Genomic DNA, 20,781 nt, shown 5'->3' with positions numbered 1-20,781 from the left:
CTGGTCTCCATCACAGCACCTCTCACCACTCTGCTCTGGAATGACCCATATACTGTAGCACACAGCAGAATGACAATCAGGATTTAAATTTGCAGTAGCTAGTGCTTTCCTCAAATCAAAACCCTTTACATTGTGACATTGTAGCTAACTCATACCAAATACAGTATGAAGCGCTCATACATGAAGATTATACTAAACTGCATGGGATAAGTATACAGCAAATGTTATAATGTATTTGTCACAATAGAAAATTGGGATGAAGGGAGGGAGAAAGCAGGAGAGAAGTTCGAATGGCCCTGCAGTGAGGGTATCTTGTTCATTATTTCAACCCTTCATTTTGGGTTCCTTGTAATTCTCAGACATTGCAGTCGCCCATCAACTCCCCTCTCAAACAGGAAGCTGAAAATATGTGCTGTTTCTTGTTTTCCTTATAAGCTCTAAGATGTAAAGTAAAGTAGTAAACTATTTAGAGCAGTTCTCGGGAGATGTTTCATTAACTATTAACCATTAACTAATAGCCCTGAAATTGGTGTTATTTGACCAATTATTGTATTTGATCATTCTCTAGCAGCTGTACCAAATCAGTAGCCATGTGTTTTTATGGATGATTGCTGTTCCACTGTTCTTCTTATGTAATCAGTGGCCATTGTGTATATTTACCGTTGTTTTCAAAAGGCCATGATGATGTCATCCTACCAGGAACTTTCCTTTTGAGGAATAACGATTCATACATTTACTACTGGAAAACTGAACATAAAGACACCAATTTAAAGTTGAATACAATTCTATCTTGAGTCCTTAAACACACAACACATTTATACACTTGATAGAGACCATCAAATCCTTTCAATGTGGCTACTTTGATTGATGATGAAGATTTGTATCCTTGAAATGGGTAACAGACACTAACCTGCCTTTCCTGTCTTCCCTCTTTCACCCCTTCCCCCATGTACCTCTCCTCTCCCTCTCTGTCCTCTCCTTTTCTCCTCTCCCAGGTTGGTGAGGATGTGCCTGATGCAAGGAAGTGTCAGTGTGCCAGCCATGTGGCTAACATTGCAGAGTTTTTCCAGGTCAGTCTCACTGAGGTAAACCCAACTGCTACTTGAAGACTCTCTCTAAGACACATTGTTGAAGCTGTTTATTAAAACTTCCCTGGATGACTAAATTAAAAGCTATTTGATGTCTGAATGCCATCTGCTTCTCTGTGCCTGCTTTGTTACAGTCTCAGAGTAGGAGTGCTGATCTGGGCTCAGGTCTCCCTGACCATAATCGTATTAATTATGATGTAAAAAAGCTTTCCTCGTCATTATGAATATGGGCCTAGATTCTCCTCCAGCGTCCTTCAGTGAGGCTCTTTTAATGACTTGGATCTAAAATATGGAGAGAAAGACTGTCATCTACCAGCCCGGCCAGAGCAGAGGCCTAGGGCCATTTTAGCTTCCTGTTGAGAATCAGCTCAGTGATTCTGGGTATAGGAGTGATTCCACTGGTCCGCCCACAGGATCAGTAGAGGTTATGTGTGTGTATATGTATGGATGACTAACACAGCACTCTCTAATGTTATTGTGAACAAGGTGCTCTGCGGTAGGAGACAGATGACAATTCTTTCTGCCTTTTTATCCGCGGTGTCTCTTGAATAATTGGGGCGGCAGGTAGCCTAGTCGTTAGAGCGTTGGGCCAGTAACCGAAAGGTTGCTGGAACGAATCCCGTGCTGACAAGGTAAAAACCTGGCATTCTGCCCCTGAACAAGGCAGTTAACCCACTGTTCCCCGGTAGGCCGTCATTGTAAATAAGAATTTGTTCTTATTAACTGACTTGCCTAGTTAAATAAAGATTTTTTTTTAAATATATAATTATGTGAAAGAGATATGGAGATAAAGAGCAGTCTTTCTCCTGACTGTGAAGGCCTTGGAGGAATCCTGGCTAGCCAGCCTCAGTCAATTGATGTGAAGTGTCTGTCACCTTCGCCTTAACAGCTCTTTTCTGTGGCCATCTGCTTGCTCACACTGATGGCCCTGGCCTTCGATTTAATGTGGGATTAGTTGGTTGAAAAGGCTTTAGTTAGCTGGGAGACACAAACACTTGTCAGGTACACACACACACAGGCAGGCAGGACACACATGCAGACAGGCTCGCACATACACACATTTACATATACACACAGGCAGACGTGTGTATGGTTTATCCTGTCTCGGGATATCATCCTTATGCACACACAACAGGATCCCCACAGCATCATTCTCACTCCCACACACACACAACAGCCATTTTGATGTGTGTCTTCTATATTACTCTGGTTTGTGGGAACACGACTGAGACTGAGTACAAAACCTTAGGAACACCTGCTCTTTCCATGACACAGATTGACCAGGTGAAAGCTATGATCCCTTATTGATGTCACTTGTTAAATCCACTTCAATCAGTGTAGATGAAGGAGTGTAGACAATTGACAATTGAGACATTGTGTATGTGTGCCATTCAGAGGGTAAACGGCATGCCAAATATTGAAGTGCCTTTGAAAGGGGTATGGTAGGAGGTGCCCGGCGCACTGGTTTGAGTTTGTGAAAAACTGCAACGCTGCTGGGTTTTTCACACTCAACAGTTTCCTGTGTGTATCAAGAATGGTCCACCCAAATGACATCCAGATGACATCCAGCCAACTTGACACAACTGTGGGAAGCATTGCAGTCAACATGGGACAGCATCCTTGTGGAACACTTTACACACCTTGTACTCCATGACCTGACAAGTTGAGGCTGTTCTCAGGGCAAAAGGGGTGCAACTCAATGTTAGGAAGGTGTTCCTAATCTTTTGCACACTCACTGTACATGTGCGTGATATTAAACACTGTTTGATGTCTTTTAGCTTCAATCAACAGTCTGGCATGGGGCACATATGCATTTCTCCCTCACCCCTCTTGACCTCGTTCCCTCTTGACCTCGTTCCCTCTTGACCTCGTTCCCTCTTGACCTCGTTCCCTCTTGACCTCTCGTTCCCTCTCTCTGTTGCATCCACTAAGGCCATCTCTAGCCTCTCTCCCTCTCTCCATGACATAACCAATTTTATCCTTCCAACCACGTGGCTCTAAAGTGTGTGTGTGTGTGTGTGTTTCCCCCAATCAAAGGTTGCCAGAGGAAGCCTGTGCCATGTAGTCTGACACTAATAGAACCCCTTGGATCTTTCTCCTGTTACCCGTGGGATACCATCTCACACATTCAATTTAAAGGGGAAGGCTATACTTCCATTGAAGAGGCGTTTTTTGCTTTTTGTCCGCAGGGAGTCAACATCATCGTCAATGCCAGCACCATGGACGACATCGAACCATCCGCCATTGGACAGAGACTGACCAATGGGACGGCTTCGGCCAGCCCCGTCCTCAGCCGTCTGAGAACCAGAGAGGAGGAGAACGGAGAGCTTGGAGTGGTACAAGAGAGGGGAGGGATGGGTGGGTGGATGGATAGGAGGTGGGGTGATGGTGGAGAGATGGAGGATAAGATGGAGAGCTATAAGGAGAGAGGTGGATTAGAAGGATGGAGAGAGAGTTGGTGCAGGGATAGATGCAGAGGGAGTTATTGAAGGAGTAGAGATGGGTTTAAGGGAAAGAGTGACAGTCTAGCAGGAGAGGGGAGTGAGTGTTACGACAGAGGTTAAAATAAGTTCCCTTTTTCTCCCCAATTTTGTGATATCCAATTGGTAGTTAGTCTTGTCCCATCGCTGCTACTCCTGTACAGACTTGGGAGAGGTGAAGGTTGAGAGCCATGCGTCCTCCTAAACATGACCCTGCCAAGCCGCACTGCTTCTTGACACACTGCTCACTTAACCCGGAAGCCATTCGCACCAATGTGTTGGAGGAAACACCGTCCAACTGGTGACCGGGTCAGCGTGCAGGTGCCGGGCCCATCAAAGGAGTTGCTAGAGCGCGATGGGACAAGGACATCTCGGCAAGGACAAGCTGGGCCAATTGTGCGCCGACCTCATGGGTCTTCCAGTCGGGGCCGGCTGCGACACAGCCCGGGATCGAACCTGGATCTGTAGTAACGCCGATGCAGTGCCTTTAGACCGCGGTCCCACTCGGGAGGCCCTCGAGCTCTCTATTAGTGTGATGTGTGACACAAGGCTACAGCCATGTTACTGATTTAGAGGAGGGGAGAGGGAGGGAGAGATTCAGAGAGGGAGATTACAGAGGGAGAGAGACAGAAAGGGAGAGAAAGAGGAAAAGAGATGATGAAGAGGCAAAAAAAGCATTGGAACGGGCCTCTGAGAGCGAGGCATTGTTAATGTTTAGGAACTGAGACAATAGGCCTTACTGTGTGTTAGGGGGTTAATAAGGAATGAGTCACTCAGCTGGACAGCTAGCAGGCTCCTTCCTCATTCCCTCTCTGTTTATCTGGACACAACTGAAGTAGTATGTTAGGCTAGCCGCTACGCAAAAGATGCAATACATTCTGATAATGTTGGCAAAACATGACCACATGTTGAAGCAAATAACTAGAACTTGGAAGGTTGAGATGACACTAACAAAATGCACTAGATCATGTGTCTTTTACAATGGGAAAGGCGGTTCTAGTATTCAACATGCTTAGTGTCACACGGGGACTTTGAACAGCCTACCTGGATCACATCCACAGTGCCTTCAGAAAGTACTCACCTTCTCCACGTTTTACAGCCTGAATTTAAAATGGATAACATATATATTTTGTCCCTGGCCTGCACACAACACCCCGTAATGTCAAAGTGGAATTATGTTTTTAGACATAAAAAATAAAAAGCAGGAGTAAAAATGTGCTTAAAAAAGGTCACATAATAAGTTGCATGGACACTGTGTGCAATAATGGTGTTTAACATGATTTTTGAATGACGACCTCATCTCTGTAACCCACACATAGAGTTATCTGTAAGGTCCATCAGTCAAACACAGATTCAACCACAAAGACCAGGGAGGTTTTCCAATACTTCACAAAGAAGAGCACCTATTGGTAGATGGGTACAACAACAAAAAAGCTGACATTGAATAATAACAACATCGTCAGTGAAGAGCACCTTTTTGCCAGTCCTGTCTGGTCCAGCGACGGTGGGTTTTTGCCAATAGGCGACGTTGTTGCCAGTGATGTCTGGTGAGGACCTGCCTTACAACAGGCCTGCAAGCCCTCAGTCCAGCCTCTCTCAGCCTATTGCGGACAGTCTGAGCACTGATGGAGGGATTGTGCATTCCTGGTGTAACTCGGGCAGTTGTTGTTGCCATCCTGTACCTGTCCCGCAGGTGTGATGTTCCGATGTACCGATCCTGTGCAGGTGTTGTTACACTTGATCTGCCACTGCGAGGACGATCAGCTGTCCATCCTGTCTCCCTGTAGCGCTGTCTTAGGCGTCTCACAGTACGGATATTGCCATTTATTGCCCTGTCCACATCTGCAGTCCCCATTTCTCCTTGCAGCATGCCTAAAGCACATTCACGCAGATGAGCAAGGGACCCTGGGCATCATTCTTTTGGTGTTTTTCAGAGTCTGTAGAAGGGCCTCTTTAGTGCCCTAAGTTGTCATAACTGTGACCTTAATTTCCTACCGTCTGTAAGCTGTTAGTGTCTTAACGACCGTTCCACAGGCACATGTTCATTAATTAACTAACTTTCTGAAGGCCCTCACCTTAGGGGTTCAAGTACAGGCTGTACTAACTTTCTGAAGGCCCTCACCTTAGGGGTTCAAGTACAGGCTGTACTAACTTTCTGAAGGCCCTCACCTTAGGGGTTCAAGTACAGGCTGTACTATTCTCTCTATCTGAATCATAAATCAGTGCTTTCTTTGCTCTTAATGTAAACGGTCTATAGATAGAAGTTAAAGTTGTATAACGAATATAATTCATATCCAGGTAGTGGCGTACAATAAGTGATACGGTGTGTGTGGAACAGAAATATGACACTATATGTCTAGTCTGACCCTGTTGGTTACAGGGTGGTGGGGTGGAATAGGATTTGCAGGGCACAGAACTGTGCCATGGCTCTTTGACGAATGGTTGTAACCGACCACTTCCTGTTTCCCTCTGCTCTTTCTCTATTGGACGAATGCTCAGGGCACCGTGTACACCAAGACCAACGCAGAGATCGAGATGAAGAAGATCAATAGAGAGGAATTCTGGGAACAGGCCAAGGTAGGAAAGAACATGATTCCAACTGTCAGGAGGAAGGAAAAGCAGGATAGAAGAGGGAGGGGAGTTTGACTGGAACAAGGACTCTGGAGACAAGAGCAGCAGCAGTGTTATTCGTTCGTCTTTTTTCCCCTCTACCTTTTCCTCAGGCTAGTAGTGTTCGCATGAATAGCGGTTTCAATTTGAGTGTGTGTAGGAGTAGGATCAAAACAAAGTCAAACCATGTCCCCCTTCCTGAAGCATTGCCACTGGCCAATGAGACTCATGCGATATGACTTCCATTGCTGTCTGTCCTTTAGGTTATTTGAATTTGAATCACTATGAGGGGGCGGCTTTGCCCTCTACAAGTTAGACTCAACTCTGAAATGCAACTTTATCTGAGTAGATTTCCATTTACAAATTGCCTGTTGATTTAGCTTCCTCTCAATAGGACCAACGCCAAGTGTTCTGTTTTGCATTTCAGTCTTTGATATTTTATGATGTAGTTACTAATTCAAAGGGATTATTGAAATAGTTTTTTCTAAAATATTTGATTGTTTGACAGGACAGGTGTCAGTACCGATAGGGAGACCGATGTAGAGAGGGGTACAGAGGGGTTCGAACCCCCATCGCCACGGGGGCATATGTGGTCCGGAAGTCGGAAGCTGAAACCGCTACACCAAACTCCAGCAGAGTTAATGAATTATTAAACAAATAATACAATATATTTCTTGGTTCTTTGTGTGTACCAGCGTGAAGAAGAGTTGAGAAAGGAGGAGGAGCGGAAGAAGGTTGCGGAGGAGAGGCAACGCTTTGAGGAGGAGAGAATGGAGCTGGAAAGGAAGGAGCAAGAGGATAGAGAGAAGAGGTACCGCGAAAGGGAGAGGCAAATTGAGGAACACAGGTGGGCCACCGTGACTTATGGGTAATGTGAAGTATCACTGTAAACTCTTGTGATTGATCCATGTGGTAACTTTGTGTGTGTGTGTGGAGCAGAAAGAAGATGCAAGAGGAAGAGGAGGCCAAAGAGAGGACACGGAACCAGCCCCTCATAGTAAGTGTGTGTCAGGGCTGGAGTCAATTTGAATTGAAGGCTGTCAATTCAGGAAGTGATTTAAAAATAAAAAAATTCAATAAAAAAAAAACTTTTGACATCTTTTAATCAACAGTTTTTTAGAGGTCATTGAAAGTACATGTATTTACGTTTACTTTCTGAATTCATACTGTAGTAAGAGCCATGGCCAGTATTTGTACTCTTTAAGAAAGTGTGTGTGTGTGTGTGTGTAGTAACAGAGTATGTACTGTGTGCATATTCTTTGTTCTGTGCCAAAGAGGGTCTTGCCTTAGTTACTCCACATCACTGATAGAGGCAGTCTGCTTTTAGAGTTAATTTCTCATCTAATTTTGAGACTAGTCATGAATCATTGATATTGTCTGGGGAGAAAAATTAAGAAGAATCAAGAATGACATTTCCTGTTTTAAAAAAAATCCAACTTTAATTCAATAGTAGCATCAACATGAATATTTTAACCCTGACACAACATGAAACAAGATTTATTCTCCAAATATTGGGTCCCACAACATTTTCACTTATCTCCTTCCTCTTACCATTCCACTATAGCCACTGTTATTTTAAGACTCACTTCCTGCAAAAAACAATACTTCTGTTTTCAGAACCCTGAGAATGCTGCTTATATGTCTGTGTTTCTGTGAAGCCATGCAGTGAGAATGTAATGATGTACTAATGTGGTTGTATGAAATGGTAGACATCTTTTATGCTTCTTTATTGTTGTTTCCAGACAATCATACTGCAATCCTGCTAGTGGTGGATGACATCACTGGGATTTAGACATGTAGGCTCTGCTACCCCCTGCTGGACAGATGTAGAAGATATAAACTTTATACTCTTTCTCCTTGTATCTCTGTCTTTCTCGTGCTCTCTCGCTGTCTGCAGACAGCAGAACCTAGCTATGAGGATCTGGAGAAAGAGAACAAGGAGACGGAAGTGGAGGTGGGTTGAAAAAACATAGCATACAAACACTGCTACTACAAAACACACCGTCACTGAAATGACTGATTTGTTGTACGATAGCCTGCTTTACTTTGCCATGATATAAGATTGTGTGTCCCACTTCTCTCCGGTGTGAAGTTGAGACAGCGAGTAAAGCACATTGTATCTTAGACTCATGGCCTGTATATGTGTGTCGTTGTGACAGTAGTACTCCTGGGTTTTGGATCTGTGTTAGTGGGACAACTCAGGCTACACTAGGATATGTGTGTCTGACTCTGTGAGTAAGATAAATGCTGTGATGTGAGTGTGTCTCACAGGGGTGCGTGTGTGTTCTAGTTGTTTAATGTTGTACTGTATGTCTGTTTGTTGACAGGAGGCGAAAGCCCTGATTGCCCAGCGGGCGGACAATCCCAGGGAGTTCTTTAAGCAGAAAGAGAAGGCTGTGACCACTGGTGTGGACGTCTCTCCTGTCTCTATCCACAGGGCCGGTAAGACCAGAGGGGAGGGAGGGAGGGAGGGAGGGAGGGAGGGTGGGTGGGTGGATGTCTTTGGGTCACCAAAACCACCATTCGTCTTGTCATTCACCTCGTCACCTGCCTCAGTCCCTGGACTGTACTGTCCCCCCCCAGTGTGTCTGTTATGACTGGTAGTGGACAGAGCCCTTTGGACCAGACAGCTGTATATCCCACAGAGATCTGTAAGCCAGGAGAACAGTTGGTGTAGAATTCAGATGAAGATGAGGAGTAATCCAGTTGAAGACGATGAAGAAGAGAGACGGATTCTCGAGCTGTGTTCCCTTGCAGACTACATAGATATGGATAACAAGTGGCTCAAAGGAGCCAGGTGGAGCTGAATGGAAACTGGAAGAAGTGCCTGACTCGGTGAGGGTCTCCATACTGAATAAGACTCTTGTCCACCTGCAACCAAAGAATCTCCTGAAACAATCTGTTTCTGTCTACAAGCAACGGTATATTTTCATAACGGACTATAGCTGTGTGCATTCCAAGTCCATCTGAAGATACTGAACTGAATCCATGTTCAGTTCCTTTCTCCATCATTCATGAGCTTGGTGCAGAAGAACAGGGAGACGAGGATAACTTCAAAGAACAGTGCTTCTCATTTCTACTACATCACTACTTTGTCCACAGTGTGTCATTATCACACTAACCACTCTCTCTTCCTTTCTCTCTTTGACCTCACTTCTTTGGTTTGATTCATGGTTGTGCGTCTATTTGTCTTGTCTGTCTCTCCATTCATCCATCCGTACGTTTTATTCCTCTGGTGTCTCCCTCTGTTCTTCCTCCGGAACCTCTCTTGGGTGTCTCCTCTTCTCTCCTCACTAATGGGTTTATATGGGACCATGCCCATTCCCCCACAATCCTTCACTTCTCACGGGGATCCTCTTGGGCCTTACCTCGTTTTATCTTGACTTTCTCCTTCCTGTCTTCCTCCTACTCTCCCTGTCTCTCTCTCTCTCTCTATCTTGTCTTTTCTTGTCCTCCCTGCGTCTGTATGTGTGTCGCTCCGTGTGTGTGTGTGTCGCTCCGTGTGTGTGTGTGTCGCTCCGTGTGTGTGTGTGTGTGTGTGTGCGCCGCTCCGTGTGTGTGTGTCGCCCTGGGCCCTGTCTTTTGTCAGGCCGTTTGGACAGCCCGTTACCAGGCCGTTTGGACAGCCCGTTCTTGAAGCAGCAGCACAGTCCCAGCGAGCCCAGTCCGCCCCCTCTGCACCCCGCCACATGCGAGGCTGCAGTCCACTGCACCCGGTAGGTACTGGACAGGAGGAGGAGCAGGGAGGACATGGAGACCCCCCCCTTAGCCCCCCCCCCACCCTCACAGGACCACAGTAGAGGACACTCACCCCCAATCCTTCACCACGAACCCCACCCTAAAGCTTCTGTGGCAAACTCAGCCTCTCTCCTACCCCATCCTTTCTCACCCCCGCTAGCTCAGCACTACTGTTAGCTAACCTGGGCCTGACATGCTCTATTCTATTTTGAGTCCTTGGTGAGCATGTGATATAGATACCCATGGTAAAGTGGACCATGTTGGGACTGTCTGTAGGAGATGGGTGGCTGTGCAGTGTGCTAAAACCCACGGTGCTCTGTGCTAAAAGTCCTCCCAGTGTAATGACAGATCCCATTACAGGCGGTGTCTCAGTCAGTCAGCACGCTCCTGGTTTGGCCTCTTTCTCTGCACTCCCACTCTGGTGCAGTGTGCTTTTAGTTGTCTTGCTGATTAAAAAAATAAATTTAAAAAAAAAACACTTAATTGTATTTATTTCCAGGTAGGCTAGTTGAGAACAAGTTCTCATTTACAACTGCGACCTGGCCAAGATAAAGAAAAGCAGTTCGACACATACAACAACACGTAGTGACGCCTCTAGCACTGAAAATCAGTGCCTTAGACTGCTGCGCCACTCGGGAGCCCCCTTGATGATGGCTGTATCTATCAAAGAGCTGTGTTGATCATGGCCCTTAGTTCAGCCTACTATTGCCTCTTATATATCCTATCACAAATTAATCTTAGTACTAACTACCCTAACGTACTAACACACTATCTTTTCAACGGCTTCAACTCTTCCATCCCCTTCACGCCAATGATGTTTACTCCATTATTCCTCTCAGTCACAATGTTTATATGTTGTCCACTGAGGTCTGATCTTTTATCCAGGGGTTGTGGGGATGGTAGTATGGTTAGGGGACTAGTCATAGTAAACCCTATTGGGCAGGCTTTCACCTGGAGGAGAATTATCCAAACCTGCAAACAGTAGGTTCCATGCTTCATTACTTGTTTTGGCGATCTCACTTCGTGTCCACCTTTACCCCCTTCTCCCTACCCTGTTTCTGCTCTCACGCTACTCCTGGACTGTGATGCTCTGCCCGTACACACATACCTCGCGTACCGCCTGAACTGTGACCTGTGAGTGTATGTCGTCGTCGAGCTGCTCGTTCATTTGTGTTGCCTGTGGTCTCCGGGCTTGTGTTGTGGGCCCTGTGTGACCGCTATGGATGTTACCTCTGACCTATGTGGAGTATTGTACTGGAACTGTACTGTCTTAATGTTGTATGGTCTGTCTGTGAAGGCAGCTCTGGTGAGGGTGGCCAACCAATTCCAACTGGTTCCTACTAGACCCAACACCCTGGATATGTCAAAGGTTTTCCTGTAAACGGATTCCTGTACCACCATGAAATTCAGCCTGTCCTTTTCACCTCTGCATGTGAAATATTTCCCCTCCTTAAACTGAAACGGTGTTTTTAAATGGTTCAGCTTTGATGAGGACGGGACAATATCCTGTCCTCTCTTCTTAGTATTTAAAGACCCCTAGATTAGTAGTGAAGTGGGAACCCCACCCAAGCAAGATGCTGTAGTCACTGTATATCATCACCAGTCAGTCATCTTTATGTCCTGTTGCTCCCAGTCACAGGGATGTTGGTCATTATCAATGGTTTGTTTGTTGGTGCTTTGGCTCTTAGTAATCACGAGCACGTTCTGTTATTGTGTCCGCAGTTCCTGGTCTAAATTGAATTGAAGGGAATTGTTTGGTGTATCAGCCTGTATAATGTGCTGGAGTTTATTCGTTGAATGGATATGAATTCTTTGTCATCGAGATTCGCCCTCCTCAGGTCAAATCTCCTCCCAGGTCATTCTTTGCAATGTGCATTACAGACAGCAGAGAATCACTAGCTGACTCGAAAACAGATGTATCCACATCACTTAATGTGTCATTTTGATGGACATCCCTCACACACTATTTCTGCTTTCAGGTGAATTCATTGTTTAGATCAAGACAACATCACCATGAAGATCTGACTGTCTTTTTGCGCGAGGTGTTGAAGGATGCCCCTAAGCCCAGATCTAGGATCAGCTTAATTTTAACTCCGTGCTAATCATAATCATCGGATGTCTGACCTGTATCAGTGGTTAGGGGCAACTTCTACCTACAGTACTGATTGAAGGCCGTGTATTGGAGAAGACTCCCTTATGGAGTGACTGTTGCTGCAGCTCATGCATGGGAACATAACTGTTGTTGCTGCTTACTGACAGCTATATGCACAAAAGCCTGCTGGGAAGGACCCACGCTTCACCGCCGCCAGGGATGTCACCCATGCGTCACATGATCTCATCCCCAGCTGCATTTGTGCTTGAGCAGATATACAGCTGCTGTTGCACCATTCAAGTCGCTAATTGAAATGAATAACTACACCGTTGTCATCTCCAGTGTGAAATTGAATGCAGTGTTCAGGCTAGCCTGATTGTGCTTATTGTGACCAATGGTGGTATTTCATTGTGTTCATTATGTGATTTTTGTGGTGGCCTTTTGACTGGGTTTAGTGTTTGGTAACATTTTTGAACGTGCTTTTGATTGTGGGGGAGTGCTGTGTTTTTATTGTGTTGGTGTTTATTGTGTTGCCGTTGAATGTTAGGTGTCATTTTGATTGTGAGTGAAGTTATTGCACAATGGTGATGTTGGGTGGTGATTATGGGAAGTTGTGGTGGTCTTCCCTCTCAATGTGTGTTGTCTGACCTTCCTCCAGATGGTGATGATGAAGGGAGCTCAGACCACAGCATGGGGACGTCCCCAACGCCCATCCCTAAAATAGTCACCACACCCATCCAGGAGGCAGAGGACGACAGCCGGAACGAGTGGGGTAAGACTGGACAGAGTTGTGTTATACTGGGGCCTAACAAGGACTTAAATAGTTGTTTTCTGTTTGATTATGTTGCTATATGCCACTTTGTACATGGTTAATGTTAACATTTAAAACTATTGAGAGCCCTGGCCTGTTGGCAATTATTTATTTTTTTACCTTTATTTAACTAGACAAGTCAGTTAAAAACACATTTTTATTTACAATGACGGCCTACCCCGACCAAACCCTAATCCGGACAATGCTGAGCCAATTGTGCGCCGCCCTATGGGACTCCCAATCACAGCCGGTTGTGATACAGCGTGGCTATTATTTATCCCATACAAAAACGCACACCCCCACACACACACTGGGACTGTGTTTGCCCAGGCCTCATTTGTCTTCACAGATGGCTGGGCTTCCCCTGCTCATGTCTCTAGGCCCCAGTGGCGCTCTGATTCATATACTGTAGACTATGTGGTATTGTGTGTAGATTGATGAGAGGGGGAATATAATGTAATAAATTTTAAAATAAGGCTTTCCGAATGAATGCACTGTACATTTTACGGACTTTTGTTTGTTTTAGTCCCATCATTCAGTTCCATTCAACCCCTCCCATCTATCTCTGAACCCCCCATCCCATCTCTCTGAACCCCTCCCATCTCTCTGAACCCCTCCCATCTCCCATCTGAACCCCTCCCATCTCTCTGAACCCCTCCCATCTCTCTGAACCCCTCCCATCTCTCTGAACCCCTCCCATCTCTCTGAACCCCTCCCATCTGTCTCTGAACCCCTCCCATCTGTCTCTGAACCCCTCCCATCTGTCTCTGAACCCCTCCCATCTGTCTCTGAACCCCTCCCATCTGTCTCTGACCATTATCCACTTCTATTTGCCATATATATTTCAACTGTCCTGTGATGTTTCACACAAATTCTGAACCTTTCTATTCTCATAGTTTCTACAGATTAGATTGTAAATGAAAGCAATTCTTTTGCTAAGAGTATTATCGATCGATCGAGTGAGTGTGACTTTTCAAATCCCCCAGCAGTGCTATTTGCAGTTATCTCCAGGTAAATGTTTCAATTCTTCAGCCATTCCTGAACCTGCGACCAACAACAAGCTACATATGGGACAGTACCAAAAGAAATGATCTAATGATTCTGTCTCTTCACAGCAAAATCTGCAGAGCTGGGGTGGCGGTATCCCCCATCTCTAGTGCCTTCGGAAAGTATTCAGACCCCTTGACCTTTTCCACATTTTGTTAAGTTACAGCCTTTTTCTAAAATTGATTTTAAATTTAAAATAAAATACAAATCCTCAGCAATCTACACACAATACCCCATATTGACAAAGGCAAAACAGGTTTTTAGAAATGTGTGCAAATCTATTAAATAAAAAAAAAGTTACCTTATTTACATAAGTATTCAGACCCTTTGCTATGAGATTAGAAATTGAGCTCCGGTGCATCCTGTTTCCATTGATTATCCTTGAGATGTTTCTACAACATGATTGGAGTCCACCTGTGGTAAATTAAATTGATTGGAAATGATTTGTAAAGGCACACACCTGTCTATATAAAGTCCCACAGTTGACCGTGCATGTCAGAGCAAGAACCAAGCCATGAGGTCGAAGGAATTGTCTGTAGAGCTCCGAGACATGATTGTGTCGAGGCACAGATCAGGGGAAGATTACCAAAACATTTCTGCAGCATTGAATGTCCCCAAGAACACAGTGGCCTCCATAATTCTTAAAAGGAACAAGTTTGGAACCACCAAGACTCTTCCTAGAGCTGGCCGCCCGGGGAGGGGAGGTGACGAAGAACCCGATGGTCACTCTGACAGAGCTCCAGAGTTTCTCTGTGGAGATGGAAGAACCTTCCAGAAGGACCAATATCTCTGCAGCACTCCCCCAATCAGGCCTTTACGGTAGAGTGGCCAAGCAGAAGCACCTTCTCAGTATAAGGCACATGACAGCCCACTTTGAGTTTGCCAAAAGTTAAGACTCTCAGACCACGTGAAACAAGATTCTCTGGTCTGATGAAACCAAGATTGAACTCTTGGCATTCAGGCCAAGTTTCACATCTGGAGGAAACCTGACACCATTCCTACGATGAAGCATGGTGGTGGCAGAATCCTGCTGTGTGGATGTTTCTCAGCAGCAGGTACTGGTAGACTAGTCAGGATCGAGGCAAAGATGAACAGAGCAAAGTACAGAGATATCCTTGATGAAAACCTGCTCAGTAGCGCTCAGGACCTCAGACTAGGGCGAAGGTTCACCTTCTAACAGGACAACGACCCTAAGCACACAGCCAAGACAACGCAGGAGTGGCTTCAGGACAAGTCTCAATGTCCTTGAGTGGCCCAGCCAGAGCCCAGACTAGAACCTGATCGAACATCTCTGGAGATACCTGAAAATATCTGTGCAGCAATGCTCCCCATCCAACCTGACAGAGCTTAAGAGGATCTGCAGAGAAGAACGGGTGAAACTCCCCAAACACAGGTGTGCCAAGCTTGTAGCTTCAGACCCAAGAAGACTCGACGCTGTAATCGCTGCCAAAGGTGCTTCAATGAAGTACTAATTTAAAGGGTCTGAATACTTGTAACATGTATATATATGTATATATATGATTTAAATATCTGATATACTTATATATATATATATGTATATATATATATATATATATATATATATATATATATATATATATATATATATATATATATATATATATAAAAAAATTTGATTTTTTTACTTTATACATTGTAAAAATGTATATTTTATATATATATATATATAAAAAATTTGATTTTTTACTTTATACATTGTAAAAATGTATATTTTATATATATATATAATTTTTATGTATATTTTATATATATATAATTTTTATATATATATATATATATTTTTTACTTTATACATTGTAAAAATTTTATATATATATATATATATATATAAATATATATATATATAAAAATTATATATATATATAAAATATACATAAAAAATTATATATATATATATATAAAATATACATTTTTACAATGTATATATATATATATATATATATATATATATATATAAAAAAAAAAATTATATTTTTTTACTTTATACATTGTAAAAATGTATATTTTATATATATATATATATATATATATATAAAAATATATATTTTTTTACTTTATACATTGTAAAAATGTATATTTTATATATATATATATATATATATATAAATATTAAAATATATATATATATAAATAAAATATACATTTTTTTACTTTATACATTGTAAAAATGTATATTTTATATATATATTATATATATATAAAATGGATTAAAATATTTATATATATATATTTGTATAAAGTAAAAAAATATAATTTATATTTTATATATATATTTTAATCAATTTTAGAATACGGCTGTAACCTAACAAAATGTGGAAAAAGTCAAGGGGTCTGGGTACTGTCCGAAGGCACTGTATATAACTTTCTATTGGTTGCATGAATTTTATAATTTAAATGGAAAAATTCGTAGTTTTGACTCGATCTCTTCCTAACTATTTTGCAATCTGTATGGCACAGCTGTCCATTTTTTGTCCCTTAAAATAAACTGGTATACTTTTTTATTTATCACAATATTCTTTAAACAATCGGTCTTTAATGCAGGGCAGACAGACAAGTTCCTTTCTTTCTCCCGCTTCCACTTGCCTCTTCCACTTTTGCGGTAATTCTTTAATTAGTTGGTTGTAATTTTGGGTAGCGCAGACGTTTCCATATATTTTTGTCAGCTGCATGTGACAGCTCCACTAGTCCTCTTTATGATATAATTTACAAAGATTGTACCATTTATTTATTTTAAGTTTATCAATTAGTATATTTGAGTTTAACCATAATATTTGTTGTTTTATTTGTTCTGTTTTTTTTCTGGTGGATTAAACTGAAATTGCAACCAACTTTCTATAGTTTGTTTTAAAAATGAATGATCGTTGGACTGTTTCGCTTTGTCTCCTATCAGGGCTTATTGATAACTTTTGATAACATTCCCTTTCTCCCTCCCCTCCAGGTGAGCCGAAGCAGCAGCCAGGCCCAGTCCAGGAGTCCACTCCCACCAAGCCCGTTCAGTGCGTGGCCCCCCAGACCCGCCCAGACTCCCAAGCCCCGTCCTCAACCTCGGACGACTACGACCCCTTCTCAGGTTTCAGGCCCCTTCCTGCACCCACTGCTGCAGACCCCCTGGTGGACTTATGGGACAGCAGTCCTGCCACAGGCTCCGCCCCCTCTCAGGCCCTGCCTCCTGGAGGGCGAGTCCAGCCCCTGCTGAGCTTCGACGAGATGGGGGACGTACCATTCTACCCGGGGGGCCCCGGGGGTGCTGAGGACGAGCCCTCCAGCCTGGTGGATGTGGCTGGGACCCACGATATGACCCTGAGCTACCAGCATGCACTGCAGCATGCTTCAGATGACACTCAGCTGATGACCAATGGGGAGACTCTGCTCAAAGAAGGGACTCAGGTCATTACGACATATTACATGACTTGGCAGAACTTTACATTATGTTAGCCTTATGCCATGTAGTTACTTTGAAACTACCTTGATAACCAGAATGTAATTAACATTGAACACATTTTCCTGTATTTCATATGTGGGGTTTATGACTTGTTGTGAGTTGTTTACTTTGTATGCCTGTATTGAATCTCTCCTTTTTCTAAAGTGATAATAATATGGGCCACAAGATGGCAGTAAATGCATTCTACATCGGCAGTAGTGAGTGCTGCTGGTTAAATAGAACGGAGTGGATGGAAGTCTGTTCTGTGTTCCTGATATGGAACAAAGATTGACACACACAGAGATACACTAACACACACAGTACAGCACTGGATTATACGAATTGCCCCAAGATAACCCAGACTGTACTGTACATGCAGTATACTGAACCGTGTACCCTTGTGATGGCATAGCTGGAGGAAAATGTCTATATGCTGAGACGATACTGTTATTAACTAATCTGTCTGCCTGTGCAGGCGAGCGAGGGTTACTTCAGCCAATCGCAGGAGGAGGAGGACTGCTCTGCTAAAATGAACCCGACGCCAGTGTTTTATAACAAGCCACCAGGTGAGTGAGAGAGCTTCATGTTTGGCAAAGTCAGAAACACATTTTTTAAAGAACTGCTGTCACACTTCTTTTTGAAGACAGTGTGATGATGATGGTTGTGGTATGTGGTTGTTTGTGCCTCCTTCTTTGACATATTGTAAGACACCCTTGATGAAAATACTAAAACGTGTGTGTGTGTGTGTGTGTGTGTGTGTGTGCAAAGATTGACCCAGTGGATTTGTGGATGTTTATCTATGCACTGTGTGTGTACAGAGATTGACATCACGTGCTGGGACACGGACCCTGTAATGGAGGACAGCGACTAGACGATGGCGGAGTAGAACAGTCCGGTGGAGGGAAGTAGAAACAACGCATCATCAATGACGAAACTGTTTTTTTTAAAAGTAATAATAACAAGTCTTGCATTTAAAAAAATCTGTATAATGTTCTAGAATAAAACAAAAAAATGTTAGCCACCGAAAAGGTTGTCGAGTTATTGTTAGAGATGCTAATTGGTTGATGATGAGCTCTTGTTTTTTAAAGTGTATTTCTTATATTTCTCCTTATTTGCTATGTAGAGTAAATAGCAGAGATTGAGAACTACTTTCTTGCGTACTTATATATACAGCTCAGTAGCTCACGTCTGTGTCTTCTACAGCAGATATGACCCCTGTACCAGACAGGTAGCCTATTAAAAGTTAGAGCAAACCCTTTTGTGAGCAATCACAATTATTCCTACCACAGCCCCCTCCTCCTCTCTCCCCCAACCCTGGGCCACACCTTCCACCCTCCCTAGTGCCAAGAGTTGCCTGCTCTGGCCCTCTCCCCTGAGGCCTAGGGGACCTAACCCCCCCCCCCCATTCTGGGTAGCTGGTTGGGGATAAAAGTGGGCACGGTGCCTGGGGGAAGGGCGAGGGGGATCAGAGAGGAAATGGTGCCAAGTGTAATCCTGAATTTTTCAATGTGTCAGTTTGGCCATGGGACCATGGGACTCGTAATCCACTGTAGACAGTTTGGCCATGGGACCATGGGACTCGTAATCCACTGTAGACAGTTTGGCCATGGGACCATGGGACTCGTAATCCACTGTAGACAGTTTGGCCATGGGACCATGGGACTCGTAATCCACTGTAGACAGTTTGGCCATGGGACCATGGGACTCGTAATCCACTGTAGACAGTTTGGCCATGGGACCATGGGACTCGTAATCCACTGTAGACAGTTTGGCCATGGGACCATGGGACTCGTAATCCACTGTAGACAGTTTGGCCATGGGACCATGGGACTCGTAATCCACTGTAGACAGATCGAGAAGGAGCGGGGAACCAGACAAAGGCATGGCGGACATCATAGTACAGGCTGGGATAGCAGTACTATTGTACTATATCATAGTAAAACCCTAAAATATATATATATGTGCAAGTCACTTTGAAAAGGAATATCTATCGTAGTTTCTTATTGTTTATTGTTGGCATACACACATTTTCCCCTAGTCTGTTTTTCTGCTGGGAAAGTATTAGTGCTATCCCAGCATAAAATCAGACTAGAAGAAAATGTGTATATTTTTTACTACCTATTAAAAGTGTACTAGAAATTAATATTCAGGATCTTTGAATCATGGCCATAGCTGTAGTCTCGTTTTGTTTCGTCTCCAGTGAAAACTAGGCAATAACTATATCTAGAGTACTCAGATGGGAACGAGGACATTCGTCACACGTTGTGGCACTATGAACGGAACAGTGTGTCTTGTGCTGAGGTTGTTGGAGAGCTGCCACACTAGTCTCTGCTGTATGACATGATACCCTTCTTTTCAGTAGACACACATTCACTATTTTTTGCATTCCATCTGTTTAAATTTCCCTCGTCCTTCTTTTAAAATGATGTAGTTCACATGCGTGCCCCCTTGATGGCCTCAGAGGCACTATTGTAATTCTACCATTGGGATTATGTTGTTTTTGCACAGGTCTCATTCCCTGCTTGACTTTCACCCAGTCATCTCAGTTCTGATTTCACCCCTAAATGAGAAACAGTAAAGTAGACTAGCTTTGCACGTAGGCCTTAGAAAATATTTTGATCATCAAGACTCATTATCCCCACCCCCACACACACACACGGCTTGTAGACTGTCTGTCTCAGTCTTCCTTCATATGATCTAGAGGTTGTTTATTATTGTTACTGTTCAAGGGTAGTTTCATTTCTGAGATTCCACACCTCTGATCTGATTCTAAATAAATCCTGTCATTCTTATTCATAGAGAGAGAACAGTTCTATATTGTTATATCTCTATGTTCTTACCACAGAGTTCTGAGTGGGAACCAGCAAGCAATAAGAAAGAAAAGAAACAGTGTAGTTTTTTTGTCCTGTAAATAGTGTTTGATATTTAGTAATATACAACTAATGATCGACTAACACTTTTTTGGGGGGGGGGTCATTGTGATTATGACACTTTGAATTGAGGCTTGTTGTGGGATTGAGTGAGATTTTTAAATGAAGTTTCTTTGAAGAGAGATTTGAAATGTGAGTCGTGGTGGGATTCCATATCCCTCGCAGCCTTTTCTGTATATGAGAATCACCTCATGCTTGGTAAGAGCCGACCAACCTGCATCTTTAGCAGTAACTGACACCGTTTCCACATCATTTCAATGTATACTTCTTCACTCTGATAACCTCCTGGTTAGTGATTATTATTCTCTCCCTATTGCACTACTAGGAGACTACTACTCTACTACTACCCCTAATACTCGCCCCAAAGCAAGGCTTAGCTGTTCCTTGGCTTTACTGATCTCTTTTTATTTAAAAGATAGAAATAAAAAGATTATCTTCCCTCTTTTGCGTCCGCTTCTCACACACTGTTTTTTTTAAATAAGCGCAAGATCTTTTGTGACATGCTAGGTGCTGATGTATGTTAATAAAAGATGTAAAAACCTC

At 43.3% G+C, this 20,781-nt stretch overlaps 1 protein-coding gene across 5 annotated transcripts in view; it reads left to right on the top strand.

Annotated features, from left to right (window-relative positions):
- LOC112257902 (drebrin) overlaps window positions 1–20,781 on the top strand; it is a 101,163-nt gene extending 80,382 nt beyond the window's left edge. For 2 of the 5 annotated variants that reach the window (XM_042326849.1, XM_042326846.1), the window contains exons 4-14: window positions 996–1,070; window positions 3,278–3,424; window positions 6,068–6,145; window positions 6,874–7,025; window positions 7,118–7,175; window positions 8,076–8,132; window positions 8,506–8,620; window positions 12,667–12,780; window positions 16,826–17,274; window positions 17,784–17,874; window positions 18,127–20,781. In XM_042326849.1, coding sequence (XP_042182783.1) covers window positions 996–1,070; window positions 3,278–3,424; window positions 6,068–6,145; window positions 6,874–7,025; window positions 7,118–7,175; window positions 8,076–8,132; window positions 8,506–8,620; window positions 12,667–12,780; window positions 16,826–17,274; window positions 17,784–17,874; window positions 18,127–18,179 — 1,389 coding nt within the window. In that variant the 3' untranslated portion in view covers window positions 18,180–20,781. Of the gene's footprint in view, window positions 1–995; window positions 1,086–3,277; window positions 3,425–6,067; window positions 6,146–6,873; window positions 7,026–7,117; window positions 7,176–8,075; window positions 8,133–8,505; window positions 8,621–12,666; window positions 12,781–16,825; window positions 17,275–17,783; window positions 17,875–18,076 lie in introns of all 5 variants that reach the window. The other 3 variants (XM_042326848.1, XM_024431832.2, XM_042326847.1) reach the window with 2 other exon arrangements.

Source organism: Oncorhynchus tshawytscha, linkage group LG09, assembly GCF_018296145.1.
Source record: "Oncorhynchus tshawytscha isolate Ot180627B linkage group LG09, Otsh_v2.0, whole genome shotgun sequence".
Classification (NCBI taxonomy): domain Eukaryota; kingdom Metazoa; phylum Chordata; class Actinopteri; order Salmoniformes; family Salmonidae; genus Oncorhynchus; species Oncorhynchus tshawytscha.
This window is presented reverse-complemented; position numbering and strand designations above follow the sequence as displayed.